Genomic DNA, 18,367 nt, shown 5'->3' with positions numbered 1-18,367 from the left:
TTTTTTAAATTAAATCTACATAGAAAAAACACAAGATACACTTTCAATCAGTGCATCAACCCAAACAACCTCCCCCATGCACACTCATCCACACCTCATCCATAATTAATTATTTGTTTCCATCTTTTCCCAATTACTCCAGTTAGTTGATAAAATGAAAATCTTGAGCAAGCATCACCATACATAGCTCTAAATTCATCATACTTCATAATTTTACCATTCTCATTGATAATATCATTGACAAAAATGATTCCTCTTTCAAACATATTTTTCCAAAAGAAAGGCTTTCCATCTATTACAATATTAGAGTTCATCCATATTAACTGCTGCAAAATATCGTCTCTTTTTTCTGGCACATAAAATTGAAAACACCACTATGAGTAGATTGTTTCCTTTATGAACCCTGCCATGTTTCCCAGCAGACTCTCTGGGAGGGGATCACTTGTAAAAAAGGATACAATTTCTTTTGATACAGTACATGTTTTTTGTCCAACAGGACATTTGTGTACCACTCAATGTTTAAATACATCTTTGGAACAATTGATGCTTTTAAAGACAGACACATAGCTTCAAGGTTGAGAAGTTTCAGGCCCCCATATTCATACTCTTTGTACAAAACCTTTCTTTTAATCTTTTCTGGTTTGCCGTTCCAGACAAAATCGAAGACCCTCCGCTCATAAATCTTAAAAAAGTTTTGTGATGGAACTGGTAATGACAAAAACAAATAAATAAATTGAGGAATAATTAACGAGTTGGCAATAGACATTTTACCATACAAGGTTAGGGATTTCCCTTTCCATAATTGCATAATTTGGTCCAGCTTTCTTAGTCGATTATCATAATTTACTGAGCCTAGATCTTCCAGATTTTCTGGGACAACAACACCAAGTATGTTAACTGGTCCATCTGTCCACAAAACAGGCACTTTGCATTCCATTCGAAAGGACGTTCCCTTTAGATTTCCGATCCTTAACATTTTACATTTATCATAATTAAGCTTAAGGCCAGATTGCTGTGAAAATATGTCCAAAAGATTAAGAAGGTTCCGCAAACAATGAGGAAAAATCTTATCTTTGTGAATCAGCCTTTTCTGGCATGAACTTCATCAAGAACAAACACAGAACACGCCTCACTGATGCACATCTGCAAGACTCACTCAGAGTTGCAGTGTCAAGTTACACACCAGAGTACAACACACTAGTTAACAGCATGCAATGCCAGGCTTCCCACTAACTGACAAAGAAACAGATAACAGATTTGGTGTCCAGTTCAAAGTGTGACATGATTTAAAAAATTGAGAGTTTACTTTTGTATTTTACATGAGTTATTATTTGTACAAACATGGTGCAAAGTAATTCATGATTTGTTAAAAAATGTTAGTGGCTAGCTAGTTAAAATGGGATATTGTGATTTCACAAGACTGTCTTAGAAGTGATCATTTGAAAATGTTCAATTTGAAAAATGTGCACTTAGAGAAAATATAAAAATAAAGTGTTGCATATTGATATTTATCTGTTTCTGTATATATTTATTGTGAGAAATCATTAAGATGATCAGTGTTTCCACAAAGATAAATATCATTAATTATTAATAATAACAGAGTTAAAGGTAGATTGAGCAAATTGGCTACTTCTGGCAATTTATTTAAGTGTGTATCAAACTGGTAGCCCTTCGCATTAATCACTACCCAAGAAGTAGCCCTTGGTTTCAAAAAGGTTGGTGACCCCGGATATAAAATAATACAAATTAAAAAAAATGTTTTATGGCTTTTCTGTCAAAAACAACTTAGTTTTTTTTATAGTAAAACTGAAATATGCAGTATTTAGTAATTAGAGCCATAAAAGATCAATAATGCAGGACACCATTGATTTTAATTATTTCATATTTTTGAGTAATCACAGTGAAAAGATAAATAAAAAAATCACTAAATATATTTGGGATCCAAAAGGTGCCCCACTCATAAAGTGATACATTTTTATTAGGTTGTTCTTTTACTTTCAACACTTAAATTACGAGATCAACTTCAGATATATCTGTCCATTTTATGCTGGAACTATTATTTTGTTGGTTTTATGCGCTTTTGTCAAAGAAAACGTTGATGTTTTTATATGGCTACTACACAATATATGCAATATTTACCACATAAAACATTTTAAAGTGAAATATTTGAAGTAATTGGAGAATAATTCTTTATAACATGGATTTTTTTTCTTTTTTTTTGGAGCAATGGCAAAAAAAGAAAAATGAAGGAAGACAAAAGAAAAAAAAAACAGCCTGCATGGCAGCTTTTGTGTCAACATTGCAACTTTTTCTCGTTAGATTTCACCTCATTTCACTTTTATTAATGTTCTTTTTTATTTTTACAATAGTGTTTCCAGAATGTGTGGCGGGCCGCTAAACAATTAGCTGCGGGCCGCACTTTGTACACCCCTGCAGTAACATATTGTGTCATTTATACACCTATTATCTTGTACACATTATGAGGGACAAACTGTACAAATGGGTTGTTAATCTGCTTGTTCACTTACTGTTAATATTTGCTTATTTTCTCTTTTAACATGTTCTATCTACACTTCTGTTGAAATGTAATAATCACTTATTCTTCTCTTCTGTGATACTTGACATTAGTTCTGGATGATACCACACATTTAGGTATGGATCCGATACCAAGTAGTTACAGGATCATACATTGGTCATATTCAAAGTCCTCATGTGTCCAGGGACGTATTTACTGACTTTATAAACATAATATGAATCTGAAAAAAAGGAAAAAAGATTTTGTGTTTATAAAAAAATATCAATGTAATCATAGTAGTATCGACTAGATACTTGATATCATTACAGTGGATGTCAGGTGTAGATCCACCCATGGCATTTGTTTACATTGTGACGGCGGTGAGCTTTTGTATCCTCCTACGGTGTGTAGTGAAGCATGTTTAGCTATTCCTCCTCCTCCAGTGATAATGTTACTTACGGCGTGGCGTGAGCAGTATAGTACCATTTTTAATTGACAAATGGTGCGGTACTTTATTAGTACCCGGTATACCGTACGAGCCTAATCACTCCCCTCCCCTGTTGGTGCACTTCTTGAATGTGCCGGCTGTAATGGAAGCCATTAAACATTTTAATAAGCTCAGTCCCAAAGACTCGAGTCAAATCAAGTCCTTTATACGACACGTAACTATACTCTTAAATGTCGATGGTGGCAGCCCGAAAGGGAGGGGGGGGGGGCCCTATGATGTTCCGAGTCATCATGCCCATTTATTGACTTTCATTAACGAACACGCAGCTTTCATTAGCCCGCGCTGCAGCGAGGAGTCCACGCTGACGTCTCCGCTAATGGCAGACGCGGTGCGGCGAGGGCGGATGGATGAAAGTAACATTCTTCTACTTAATTATACTGCGCTCCATTGCGCTGCATGGGGGGGCGGGGGACGAGGGGGGGGGGTTATCCCATTAGGAAAATGCTGAGGATAAAAAAAAAGAAGAAGTAATGCAAGCCTTAAAGGACTCTTTGTGATTAAAGCAATGTTGTGTGATGCCATTAAAAGAACATTACATGGATGAAGACTGGAAAATACACTCTGGGGGACCACCACCTGTTTGGCTTCATGATGGTGGACTGAAAAATATCACACGACTCGTGATTATGGGTGTGGCCGAACGTGTGTTCACAGTCGGGTGTTCAGGTTCGGTACGGAAACGCACTGCGTTCCCACACGGTGCACATTAAGTGAGGGACAGGAAGTGTGCCTTTGCGTTACACCGGTACTAGTATAGTATCGCGGTACTAATGAATCAAAAACGGGACTATACTCTGTTTGAAAAGTACCGCTTCTGTCTATCTGTGTTGGCCCTGCCGTGAGGTGGCGACTTGTCCAGGGTGTGCCATGCCTACCACCCGAATGCAGCTGAATACAGCACCCCCCCGCCACCCTGAAAGGGACAAGCGGTAGAAAATGGATGGATGGATGACGTCACGTGGTGACATTGCTGGTTTTTACGAGCGGAGGAGCATGTTGGGCAGCGCACACACACAGAGTACTTACAAGCAGACACAGTGTGTGGACAGAAAAGGGAGAATGGACGCATTTTGGTGTAAAAAGTAAAGATAAAGGTGAAGTTATAACACTGAAACGCCGTAAAGCTACTTCTAAATCACTAATCCTGGCCTCCATGGCGACAAATAAAGTAAGTTTCTTACAAGTAGCCTTATCACTGGAGGAGGAGGAATAGCTAAACATGCTTCACTACACACCGTAGGAGGATACAATAGCTCACCGCCGTCACAATGTAAACAAATGCCATGGGTGCATCTACACCTGACATCCACTGTAATGATACCAAGTACAGGAGCGTATCTAGTCGATACTACTTTGATTAAATTGATATTCTTTATCATCACAAAATCTTATTGCCTTTAAAAAAAATCATATAATGTTTATAAAGTCAGTAAATACGTCCCTGGACACATGAGGACTTTGAATATGACCAATGTATGATCCTGTAACTACTTGGTATCGGATCCATACCTAAATGTGTGGTATCATCCAGAATTAATGTAAAGTATCACAGAAGAGAACAATAAGTGATTATTACTTTTTAACAGAAGTGTAGATAGAACATGTTAAAAAAGAAAATAAGCAGACATTAAGAGTAAATGAACAAGTAGATTAATAATCCATTTTTTACAGTTTGTCCCTCATAATGTGTACAAAATAATAGGTGTATAAATGACACAATATGTTACTGCAGACTAATTAGGAGTCTTTGTTTGTTTACTTACTACTAAAAGACAAGTTGTCTAGTATGTTCACTATTTTATTGAAGGACTAAATGACAATAATAAACATATGTTTCATGTACACTAACATTTGTTGTTATAATAAAGACAATAATGACATTTGTTGTTGTCCCCTTTATTTAGAAAAGTACTGAAATACATTTTGGTACCGGTACCAAAATATTGGTATGGGGACAACACTAGTACCTATAACACACCACTAGGAGGCCTATGAGGCGTCTTCAAAGGGTGAGTAATTTGACTTGATTGTACTTTTATTATACTACAGTTTTACTACTTTTGACACTTGAATGACTGTTAAAAAATGTTAAAAGGTGATTTCAAACATCTTAACGCTTTTATGACAGCAAAGAATGTTGTTTTAAAAGACATTTTATTCACTTGATCTTTCAGTCAAAGAGTCACATTCACCCGATTGCTTTTTTATCCACAATCTTAAAAGCTGAACTATATTGTGTAGCTGCATTCAAGTGTGGGCTGATGGAAGTACGCAGGGAAGATAACGCATCAGCAATTAAAATACACCCGTACCAGCAAACACTATCAGGAGATCACACACACACACACACACACACACACACACACACACACACACACACACACACACACACACACACACACACACACACACACACACACACACACACACACACACACACACACACACACACACACACACACACACACACACACACTTTTAAGTTCCAGAAGGACTTCTATAGATAATTAAACTGTATTTTGTTATTTAAGCTATTTTACTACGTGGGCACTTCGGTGAAAAAAATTCATAAATTGTGTAGCATGTTTATGATGATCAATGTTTGAACTTTTTATTATGTTAAATAATATAAATAGTAATAACTGTAATAACTTGAAGTAATTAGTGAAGATTAAAAAACAATTACAAACAAAAAATTCAAAAAAATCAAAATCAACTAAAAGCAGTCTTTTTCTCACAATGTGACGACTTTTTTCTTATAAACTTGGGAACAATTTCTCATATTCTTTCTGTTTCTGTAATATTGCATTATGTTGTCAGAAAAATTATTACTATGGTGACATTTGTCATGTAAAATTTTGACTTTAATCACAATATTGCCAATTTTTTTGTTGTTCTTGTAAAATAGTGACATTTTTTGAGTAAAATTATGACTCTGGTCATCATTTTGCCAAGTAAAATTCCGATTATTATTATAATATTGCCCAAATTTGAAAATTTTCTTATAAAATTGTGACTTTTGTCGAGTAAAATAACGACTCTTTTCATAAAATTGCTAAAATGTTAAGCTTTTCTTGTAAAATTGCGACTGTTATCGAGTAAAATTCCAACTTTTATCATAATATTGCACAATTGTTCAGTTTTTCTTGTAAAATTTTGACTTGCGTTGAGTAAAACGACGACTTTTATTATAATACTGCCAAAATTCTAAGTTTTTCTTGTGAAATTGTGACCTTTTTCTTGTGAAATTCTCACTCATTTTTCACAACAAGTTTTTTTATATTTGCATCGTATGTATATATCATTTATGTTGTAAATACAAATTTTTATATATCTAGAAAGGGTGGTCCTAAAGAGGTAGGCATTTTGCGGAGGTCTCAAGAAGGTAACAAATACAAAAACATATGTGTGTGTGTGTGTGTGTTCTTGTATTTCTACCTTTCTTGAGACATCAACAAGGAAAAGTACCTTCTATATGAGGACCGGTGAACAAGTTAGGACATAAATCATGGTCCCAATAAGGAAAACCAATGCATCTAATAGACAATGTCTCATTTGCACCCCTGCTGGTGACATCTAGCAAAATGAGGGTGGTCCCAAAAAGGAGGGATTTTTCAAATTAACTGTGTGTCGTTACTTTTTAATGCAAAATGGTGACATTTGTCATGTAAAATTCTGACTTTAATCACAATATTGCCAATTTTTTTGTTGTCCTTGTAAAATTATGACTCTTGTCATCATTTTGCCAAGTAAAATTCCGATTATTGTTATAATATTGCCCACATTTCGCGTTTTCTTATAAAATTGTGACTTTTGTCGAGTAAAATTACGACTCTTTTCATAAAATTGCTCAAATTTTAAGCCTTTCTTGTAAAATTGCGGCTGTTAGAGTAAAATTCCAACTTTTATCATTATATTGCACAAATGTACAGTTTTTCTTGTAAAATTTTGACTTGCGTTGAGTAAAACGACGACTTTTATTATGATACTGCCAAAATTCTAAGTTTTTCTTGTGAAATTGTGACCTTTTTCTTGTGAAATTCTCACTCATTTTTCACAACACGTTTTTTTTAATATTTGCATCGTATGTATATATTATTAATGTTGTACATACAAATCTTTATATATCTAGAAAGGGTGGTCCTAAAGAGGTAGGCATTTTTCGGAGGTCTCAAGAAGGTAACACGTACAAGAAAATATGTGTGTGTGTGTTCTTGTATTTCTACCTTACTTGAGACATCAACAAGGAAAAGTACCTTCTATATGAGGACCGGTGAACAAGTTAGGACATAAATCATGGTCCCAATAAGGAAAACCAATGCATCTAATAGACAATGTCTCATTTGCACCCCTGCTGGTGACATCTAGCAAAATGAGGGTGGTCCCAAAAAGGAGGGATTTTTCAAATTAACTGTGTGTCGTTACTTTTTAATGCAAAATGGTGACATTTGTCATGTAAAATTCTGACTTTAATCACAATATTGCCAATTTTTTTGTTGTCCTTGTAAAATTATGACTCTTGTCATCATTTTGCCAAGTAAAATTCAGATTATTGTTATAATATTGCCCACATTTCGCGGTTTCTTATAAAATTGTGACTTTTGTCGAGTAAAATTACGACTCTTTTCATAAAATTGCTCAAATTTTAAGCTTTTCTTGTAAAATTGCGGCTGTTAAGAGTAAAATTCCAACTTTTATCATAATATTGCACAAATGTACAGTTTTTATTGTAGAAATGTTGACTTGCGTTGAGTAAAACGACGACTTTTATTATAATACTGCCAAAATTCTAAGTTTTTCTTGTGAAATTGTGACCTTTTTCTTGTGAAATTCTAACTAATTTTTCACAACAAGTTTTTTTTATATTTGCATCGTATGTATATATCATTTATGTTGTAAATACAAATCTTTATATATCTAGAAAGGGTTGTCCTAAAGAGGTAGGCATTTTTCGGAGGTCTCAAGAAGGTAACAAATACAAGAAAATATGTGTGTGTGTGTGTTCTTGTATTTTTACCTTACTTGAGACATCAACAAGGAAAAGTACCTTCTATATGAGGACCGGTGAACAAGTTAGGACATAAATCATGGTCCCAATAAGGAAAACCAATGCATCTAATAGACAATGTCTCATTTGCACCCCTGCTGGTGACATCTAGCAAAATGAGGGTGGTCCCAAAAAGGAGGGATTTTTCAAATTGACTGTGTGTCGTTACTTTTTAATGCAAAATGGTGACATTTGTCATGTAAAATTCTGACTTTAAATCACAATATTGCCAATTTTTTTGTTGTCCTTGTAAAATTATGACTCTTGTCATCATTTTGCCAAGTAAAATTCAGATTATTGTTACAATATTGCCCACATTTTGCGTTTTCTTATAAAATTGTGACTTTTGTCGAGTAAAATTACGACTCTTTTCATAAAATTGCTCAAATTTTAAGCTTTTCTTGTAAAATTGCGGCTGTTAGAGTAAAATTCCAACTTTTATCATTATATTGCACAATTGTTCAGTTTTTCTTGTAAAATTTTGACTTGCGTTGAGTAAAACGACGACTTTTATTATAATACTGCCAAAATTCTAAGTTTTTCTTGTGAAATTGTGACCTTTTTCTTGTGAAATTCTTACTCATTTTTCACAAGAAGTTTTTTTTATATTTGCATCATATGTATACATCATTTATGTTGTAAATACAAATCTTTATATATCTAGAAAGGGTGGTCCTAAAGAGGTAGGCATTTTTCGGAGGTCTCAAGAAGGTAACAAATACAAAAAAATATGTGTGTGTGTGTGTGTGTGTGTGTGTGTGTGTGTGTGTGTGTGTTCTTGTATTTCTACCTTTCTTGAGACATCAACAAAGAAAAGTACCTTCTATATGAGGACCGGTGAACAAGTTAGGACATAAATCATGGTCCAATAAGGAAAACCAATGCATCTAATAGACAATGTCTCATTTGCACCCCTGCTGGTGACATCTAGCAAAATGAGGGTGGTCCCAAAAAGGAGGGATTTTTCAAATTGACTGTGTCTCGTTACTTTTTAATGCAAAATGGTGATATTTGTCATGTAAAATTCTGACTTTAAATCACAATATTGCCAATTTTTTTGTTGTTCTTGTAAAATGATGACTCTTGTCATCATTTTGCCAAGTAAAATTCAGATTATTGTTATAATATTGCCCACATTTCGCATTTTCTTATAAAATTGTGACTCTTGTCGAGTAAAATTACGACTCTTTTCATAAAATTGCTCAAATTTTAAGCTTTTCTTGTAAAATTGCGGCTGTTAGAGTAAAATTCCAACTTTTATCATAATATTGCACAAACGGTCAGTTTTTCTTGTAGAAATTTTGACTTGCGTTGAGTAAAACGACAACTTTTATTATAATACTGCCAACATTCTAAGTTTTTCTTGTGAAATTGTGACCTTTTTCTTGTGAAATTCCAACTCATTTTTCACAACAAGTTTTTTTATATTTGCATAGTATGTATATATTATTAATGTTGTATATACAAATCTTTATATATCTAGAAAGGGTGGTCTTAAAGAGGTAGGCATTTTTTGGAGGTCTCAAGAAGGTAACACATACAAGAATGTGTGTGTGTGTGTGTGTGTGTGTGTGTGTAACCTCTGTAGTGTTGAGAGGGGCTGCCAGCTCAGCAATAATTTATAGGGAATCACCCAAACAAAGCGAGTGGATCCAATTATAGACTCCACACTGCTTTACATACACAACAACATTCTCACTGTACTTGGGGATTTAGCCTTATAAATACATCGTTTCAAAAACTGCCATTGACACAAATGTTTTCACGAGGCACAGTCGTGTTTCCCATTAAAACGTCGGCGCGCAAACAGTCGTCATGGCGATGCAACCATCGCTCCCAACACAACAGGGCGGGAGAAAACTGTGTAACTCGATGCTAATATCCTGAAACCAGCTCAAAAGTGGGGTCCATGCAGAAGAGCGCCGATGAAAGACGTGCGTGTTAACATGAGACAATAAAACAATGCTCTGTATGCTTTATGAAAGTGCGTCCCTCTTGTTCAGCAATATAATCACCTAAAGCGACGCAACACAAAAGGGTAAACGCGGCTGAGCTCCGTGGCCAATAGGAGTTGTTGAGTCAGGCGACGGCGAGGACCAGCAAAGGCGGCAGTCGGCCATGTCTAATCAATAATCCCTCGCATATTCTTCAGGAGGGAAAAAAAACATCTAAAAAAGCAGAAGTGGCTGCGGGCGAGTGAGGATTATTCCCTGCTGAGCTCCTCAGTCATGTGGAATAATACCAACATTTACTGGGAAAGAACAGCTTCATCCACGCTGGACATGATGTCGTTGTGGCTTGTGCAGCCCTTTGAGACACTCGTGATGGCAACATATGTTGCTCCAAAAGCTGTACGTACCTTTCAGCATTAATGGTGCCTTCACAGATGTGTAAGTTACCCATGTCTTGGCCACTAATACACCCCTATACCATCACACATGCTGCCTTTTACACTTTCACCCGAGAACTATCCGGATGGTTCTTTTCCTCTTTGGTCCGGAGGACACGAACGACGTCCACAGTTTCCAAAAACAATTTGAAATGTGGACTTGACAGAAGACTTTTCCACTTTGCATCAGTCCATCTTAGATGAGCTCGGGCCCAGCGAAGCGTTTCTGGGCGTTGTTGATAAATGCCTTTGGCTTTGAATAGTAGAGATTTAACTTGCACGTACAGATGTAGCGACCAACTGTAGTGACTGACAGTGGTTTTCTGAAGTGTTCCTGAGCCCATGTGGTGATATCCTTTACACACCGATGTGGCTTTTTGATGCAGTACCGCTTGAGGGATCCAAGGTGTGTAATATCATGGCTTACGTGCAGTGATTTCTCCAGATTCTCGGAACCTTTTGATGATATTACGGAGCGTAGATGGTGAAATCCCTAAATTCCTTGTTGAGAAATGTTGTTCTTCAACAATTTGCTCAGGCATTTGTTGACAAAGTGGTGACCCTCGCCCCCGTCCTTGTTTGGGAACGACTGAAGCTGCTTTTATACCCAATCATGGCACCCACCTGTTCCCAATTAGCCCGTTCACCTGTGGGATGTTCCAAATAAGTCTTTGATGAGCATTCCTCAACTTTCTCACTCTTTTTTGCCACTTTTTTGAAACATGTTGCAAGCATCAAATTCCAAATGAGCTAATATTTGCAAAAAAGTTTTCCAGTTCGAACGTTAAGTATCTTGTCTTTGCAGTCTGTTCAATTGAATATAAGTTGAAAAGGATTCTCTTTTTATTTACCATTTACACAACGTGACAACTTCACTGCTGTTGGAGTTTGTATATATAGGAATGGTACAATTACCATCTGAAATGTTATCACAGTTTAACAATAAATTGTATATCGTTTTTTAACCCCTAGATCAGTGGTTCTCAAAAGGGGGTACGCGTACCCCTGGGGGTACTTGAAGGTATGCCAAGGGGTATGTGAGATTTTTTAAAAAATATTCTAAAAATATAGCAACAATTCAAAAATCCTTTATAAATATATCTATTGAATAATACGTCAACAAAATATGAATGTAAGTTCATAAACTGAACATCAAATCAAGTAGGCTATTCCATTCATTACAATGCAACAATGCAATATTCAGTGTTGACAGCTAGATTTTTTGTGGACATGTCCCATAAATATTGATGTTAAAGATTTCTTTTTTTGTGAAGAAATGTTTAGAATTAAGTTCATGAATTCAGATGGATCTCTATTAGAATCTCCAAAGAGGGCACTTTAAGTTGATGATTACTTCTATGTGTAGAAATCTTTATTTATGATTCAATCACTTGTTTATTTTTCAACAAGTTTTTAGTTATTTTTATATATTTTTTCCAAATTGTTCAAGAAAGACCACCAAAAATGAAAAATTATTTGCACTGTTATACAATTTACTAAATCAGAAACTGATGACATAGTGCTGTACTTTACTTCGTTATCTCTTTTTTTCAACCAAAAATGATTTCCTCTGATTAGGGGGTACTTGAATTAAAAAAATTTCACTGAAAAAAGGTTGAGAACCACTGCCCTAGATGACTAGAGGCTAACCTTTCCTGTGACAAAATGGCAACCAAGGTAATCAAAAAGGTTAACCAACGAACGAGATTTCTCTACAGAATTTCCTCTCTGGTCAACAAAAGCACCTTGAGGATTCTGGCGGGAACTCTCGTTCAACCCTTTTTCGATTATGCATGCACCTCCTGGTACCCTAGCACCTCCAAAACCCTGAAATCTAAACTCCAAACATCTCAGAACAAGCTAGTCAGGTTACTTCTAGACCTCCACCCCAGATCCCACCTCACTCCTACCCACTTCTCTAAAGTGGGCTGGCTCAAGGTGGAGGACAGAGTTAAACAACTTGCACTGAGCCTAGTCTATAAAATCCGCTACACCTCCCTGATACCGAAGTACATGTCAAACTACTTCCTTAACGTAAATGACCGCCATAACCACAACACCAGGGGGAGCTCCACTAACCACGTTAAACCCAGATTCCGAACTAACAAAGGTCTTAACTCATTCCCTTTCTATGCCACATCAATGTGGAATGCGCTCCCAACAGGTATAAAAGAAAGGGCATCTCTATCCTCCTTCAAAACCGCAATAAAAGTTCACCTCCAGGCAGCTACAACCCTAAACTAACACCCTCCCCGGATTGCTAATAATCAAATGTAAACAATCAAATGCAGATACTTTTTCTTTTTCTTATGCCTTCTGATCTCTCTCTCTATGTCCACTACTTGATGTCCATACCCCCCACCCCCCTCCACACCCCTGATTGTAAATAATGTAAATAATTCAATGTGATTATCTTGTGTGATGACTGTATTATGATGATAGTATATATGATAGTATATATCTGTATCATGAATCAATTTAAGTGGACCCCGACTTAAACAAGTTGAAAAACTTATTCGGGTGTTACCATTTAGTGGTCAATTGTACGGAATATGTACTTCACTGTGCAACCTACTAATAAAAGTCACAATCAATCAAAGACCATTTTTACTGCGCATCATCAGACTGTCAGACACAAATCGCGGTGTAACGGTTAAACATAATTCTATTTTAAACCGTACGATGTGAAATAAAACTGTGTGTTCCTTTAAAGAAAGTGACATCGCCGACTACTGGCCCGGCATGCATATTGTACTGTTTTCACTGGTTTTGTCGGAACCATTAGACACGTCCTTCCTTCCGTCAGACCCCGTTTGCAAACCTTCAAGGTCATCAAAGTGCCGGAAACACAAAAAGGCAAAAGACCTCGTAGCTGTTGAAAGTTTTAACAACATTAAAAAAACAGCGCTTCCCCTGGAAAATAAGGGGGAAAAGAACATAACAATATGCATCGGAGACCAGAAGAGAAGTGGGAGCGCTGGCTTGTGAATGTTTCATAAAGCGCTGAAGTCTGGAAGATAAGTGAAGCTGACAGTGAGAGCGAGGCCACGCTGCAAGAAGACAGAATGCAAGCGTTTATGCTGCAGCCTAACGAGCGCTACGTCCATCAGCTGCAGTCTTTTCTCAGCATATGGAAAGTGTTTATGTCCTTTCATGTGCCAGGTCAGTCTACCATTCATTATACTGTCAATGAGAAGGCATGATATGCTGCTTTTTCCCCTCTCTCACACTCACTAATTAGCACAATTAGCATTTTGGTAGCGATTCATTTTGACCATAAAGGTTCGCAAGTAAGAAGGTTAAAAATGTAAATGCAACAAACGACATTGAGTAATACCTCAAATTAAAGGCCCCGATGAGGGCTTTGCTTATCTGTAAATATTAGGGGTGCAACGGTACGTGTATTTGTATTGAACCGTTTCGGTACGGGGTAGGGATGTCCCGATCCAGGTTTTTGCACTTCCGATCCGATACGATGTTGTTTTTGCACTTCCGATCCGATACCGGTTGTTGATTTAATTTGTAATTGAAATTGTGATTTAATTTGTAATTGAATTTGTAATTGATCCATGATTGAGTTTTATCACTTTAGATAAGAAATCATGATCTGTATTAGAAATGTATTATGAATGTTCATTTTAATTGGACTCATGATTGTATATTAATCAACATGGTTAATTTTGTCATATCAATTGGTTTATTAGTACAAATAATTAGTCATTCTGGACAATGGAATGCTTACATTATGCTTTCAAGTACATATATAATGTACTTTGCTAATGAAGAGGTAACTAGATTACTCACTTTGTTTTTTGGACTTTTAGGTCAGGTTTTTTTTCCGGGAAGGAATACCCGTTGACCCAAACAACCTGAGCTCCCTATCCACCTTCAAACTCAACTCAACAAATGGCGAGCTAAAACAACTACGCGGTAGGACAAGCATTTTTTTTCTCCTTCGCGGCGAATCTTTTGGATTACTTTTGTTTTTGAACTGAACTTTGGACTGACGCGAAAGCGTTTGCGTACCTTTTGAACTGAACTGTGAACTGGTTCCGAGAAGGCAGCAGGACTGCATCTTGTATTTTTGTTTTGGGCATTTTTTTTAAATTTTTTCCTATTGTGTCATCTGTGGCATTTATATTTTTGTTAAATACATTTAATGCAGTCAAAACCAAAATAACTAGTTGTCGTCATCTTTCATACCACAGGCTCCTAGACGAACCATCTTCTGTTACACGGTTTACATTCTTAACCCGCCTAGCCCATGCTAGCGTTACACGGTACTGGCCGATACTGGCCTTATCCGAGCATGTATTAAAGTTTAAAGTTATTTAGCCGACTTAGTTGTCAGATTCATGTTGAAAAGGGTTTTAGTACTCTTGATAACAACTAGCCAGCTGAATTAGGTGAGTTTGAATAATACACAATGGAGATGTTGACGTGCGGAGTTTCAAACACTCTTCATTTTCTAGCAGGGGACTTTTCAAATGATGCTACATATTAGCAGTAATGCTACTTTTTACAGCAACGCTTTTGCCCCACACTTGACAAATGACGGTTGTCTGTTCGACATATTCCCACTTGAAGCCAAACCACCGCCAGACGATGGACCCCCTGCTGTTTTTCTTGGGAATTAATTAATTATTCCTTCATTATTACCGCTCACACGGCTGCGCTAGCATCACAGCTAACGCTAGCCATGCTGCTACCTCTCTGCTGGGAGAGTGCATATACGCATGTGACGTATGACGTGACAGTATGTGACGTGGGTAAGAAGGTGCGCTTGCTGTCTGTGAGAAGCAGACACAAGAAGGAGTGGAAAGAGCCTGTCGTGTAATGCCAGCAGCTAAAAGCAACTGCCTGAGGACGTATACTCGACTGAGTTGAAGGTGTGCTGGAAAATGCGGAACGGAAATTAGGGAGCAGCAGAAAAGTGGAATGTAATATTTAAATCGGCGCGTTGGAAAACACGGACCGGATTTTTTTTTAAAACTGGATCTGGATCGGCATTTTCCCATGCCTTGCCGATACGATCCAAATATCCGATCGGGACATCCCTAGTACGGGCGTTCCGGTTCGGTTCGGAGGTGTACCGAACGAGTTTCCACACGGACATATTAAGTAGCGTAATGCACGTTGTGTAAACAATGCACACCGAGGCACAACACACGGCATGCTAGCAGCTAACGGGCTAGGATAGACTGACCATACGTCCTCTTTTCACCGGACATGTCCTCTTTTGCGGAACTGTCAGGGCGGAGTTTCTTAAAGGCCTACTGAAAGCCACTACTAGCGACCACGCAGTCTGATAGTTTATATATCAATGATGAAATCTTAACATTGCAACACATGCCAATACGGCCGGGGTAACTTATAAAGTGCAATTTTAAATTTGTCGCTGAACTTCCGGTTCGAAACGCCTCGGAGGATGACGTATGCGCGTGACGTAGCCAGTAGAACACGGGTATGGCTTCCACATTGAAGCCAATACCAAATAGCTGTTTTCATCTCATTCTGGATGTATTCTGGACATCTGTGTTGGTGAATCTGTTGCAATTTGTTCATTGCATTATGGAGAAAGAAGCTGAGCAAGCAAAGAAGAAAGTTCTCGGTGCAAAGCGGACGTATTTTGCAAAGGAAGTCAGCAGCAACACAACACAGCCGGTGTTTCATTGTTTACATTCCCGAAAGATGCAGTCAAAATGGAAGAACTCGGATAACAGAGACTCTAACCAGGAGGACTTTTGACTTTGATACACAGACGCCTGTAGAGAACTGGGACAACACAGACTCTTACCAGGATTACTTTGATTTGGATGACAATGACGCAGACGTGCTACCGTGAGTATGCAGCTTTGGCTTCCAAACATTTGATCGCTTGACCGTACGTGCGCGTCACGTACGTAACTTTGTTTAAATATATAAGCTTTATGAACCTTGGGTTAGGTGAACGGTCTTTTGGGCTGAGTGATTGTGTGTGTTGATCAGGTGTTTGAATTGTATTGGCGTGTTCTATGGAGCTAGGAGCTAGCAGAGGAGCTAGGAGCTAGCATAACAAACACGCAGGTGTTTTTATGCAGGATTAATTTGTGGCATATTAAATATAAGCCTGGTTGTGTTGTGGCTAATAGAGTATATATATGTCTTGTGTTTATTTACTGTTGTAGTCATTCGCAGCTGAATATCAGGTCACCCCCGGCTCTCACAGCATCTTCCCTATCTGAATAGCTTCAACTCCCCACTAGTCCTTCACTTGCACTTTACTCATCCACAAATCTTTCATCCTCGCTCAAATTAATGGGGAAATTGTCGCTTTCTCGGTCCGAATCTCTCTCACTTCTGGCGGCCATCATTGTAAACAATAGGGAACTTTGCGTATATGTTCAACTGACTACGTCACGCTACTTCCGGTAGGGGCAAGCCTTTTTTTTTATCAGATACCAAAAGTTGCGATCTTTATCGTCGTTGTTCTCTACTAAATCCTTTCAGCAAAAATATGGCAATATCGCGAAATGATCAAGTATGACACATAGAATAGATCTGCTATCCCCGTTTAAATAAAAAAAAATTCATTTCAGTAGGCCTTTAAATGCCTCAAATGTCCGGCATTTTGAGTCAGGGTTGCGTGTATTTTCAATGTACGTTCAGGGTTAAGAAGGGGTTAAAAACAAAACTAATTGTGCGTGCAGCAGCTTTGGTGAGGGAGGGGCAGAGACAGAGAGAGAGAGTTATGATAAACGCGCATGCGTCGCCAGGCTCTGCTTTTTATCCATAGATTTATCACATTTAATTTTTTATTATCTATAGCAGGGATGTCAAAAGTGTGCCATTTGCGGCCCACAGCTAATGTTTTAAAGGCCCACGGCACATTCTAAAAATACTATTAAAATAAACAAAAACATAACAAAAGTGAAATAAAAAAGCTTAAAGGTTAAATGTAATTTAGAAAAAGTTGCAATGTTGACTAATAAAACAAAGCTGTTTTTTCTTCTTTCAAACTGTCATTGCTCAAAACATAATATTGAATCAAAATCAATGTTATTATGAATTATTGACCCATCCAAGGTTCCCATTACTTTATGTCAATATTTGGTAAAATGACGACTTAATTCATTTTTTTTTTTGCTTAAAAGGAGGACAAGACGTGCGGCCTACCTGCGCAGCAGCAGCTTGGGATGGTTCTTGCTTTCCAGGTTGCGGTCGATGAGGTCGGAGAGCAGGTGCTTGAGGACGTCGGTGGCGTACTCCAGGCGTCCCTGCAAGGCGGTCATGATGAGCGAGGCCACGTTGCCGCGGTCCCGCATGGAGAAGGAGCGCTGCATCTCCAGGGTTCGGATGAAGGTGAGCAGGAAGACTTTGTTGTTGATGAGCTGGCCGAAGAGCTTGAGGGCCTTTTCCACGTTCTGCTGACCATTCCCTGACACCTGGACAGGAGACGAGGGGAGTGTCAGCTCACCAACTATTCATGGGAATAATGAGGAGCTCAATGTGTTTAGGGGCGAAGATCTTCAACTTTCAATCTGACCTTGTCTATTTGTTCCCTTTTTCTTCCTGAAGCAACAAACCTGCTCCAGTTTCCCTCCAAGCAAGCAGACAAGGAGCTCATGTGGAGTAACTGAGAAGATCTTAATCAATTATTGACCGACGTCTGTTCAGGAGCACGGCGCCTTCATCCAGTAGACAAATCTCAAAAGAGCGTCCGCAAGAAACACGATCCCAGAGACCAAAATCTGTGTGCGCCTACTCTCTTACCCAAGTCTTGTTGTTACCCAACGTTACACTGCTAAGAAGTCTTGTTGTTACCTAACGTTACACTGCTAAGAAGTCTTGTTGTTACCCAACGTTACACTGCTAAAAAGTCTTGTTGTTACCCAACATTACACTGCTAAGAAGTCTTGTTGTTACCCA

General features: G+C 37.8%; 1 protein-coding gene across 1 annotated transcript in view; it reads right to left on the bottom strand.

Moving 5' to 3' along the window:
- plxna2 (plexin A2) overlaps positions 1 to 18,367 on the bottom strand; it is a 470,104-nt gene that overhangs the window by 40,593 nt on the left and 411,144 nt on the right. Inside the window, exon 22 of the mRNA XM_062052547.1 lies at positions 17,615 to 17,883. Within this exon, the coding sequence (XP_061908531.1) occupies positions 17,615 to 17,883 (269 nt within the window). The remainder of the gene's footprint in view (positions 1 to 17,614; positions 17,884 to 18,367) is intronic.

The sequence above is a fragment of the Entelurus aequoreus genome, linkage group LG07 (assembly GCF_033978785.1).
Source record: "Entelurus aequoreus isolate RoL-2023_Sb linkage group LG07, RoL_Eaeq_v1.1, whole genome shotgun sequence".
Taxonomy (NCBI): Eukaryota; Metazoa; Chordata; class Actinopteri; order Syngnathiformes; family Syngnathidae; genus Entelurus; species Entelurus aequoreus.
This window is presented reverse-complemented; position numbering and strand designations above follow the sequence as displayed.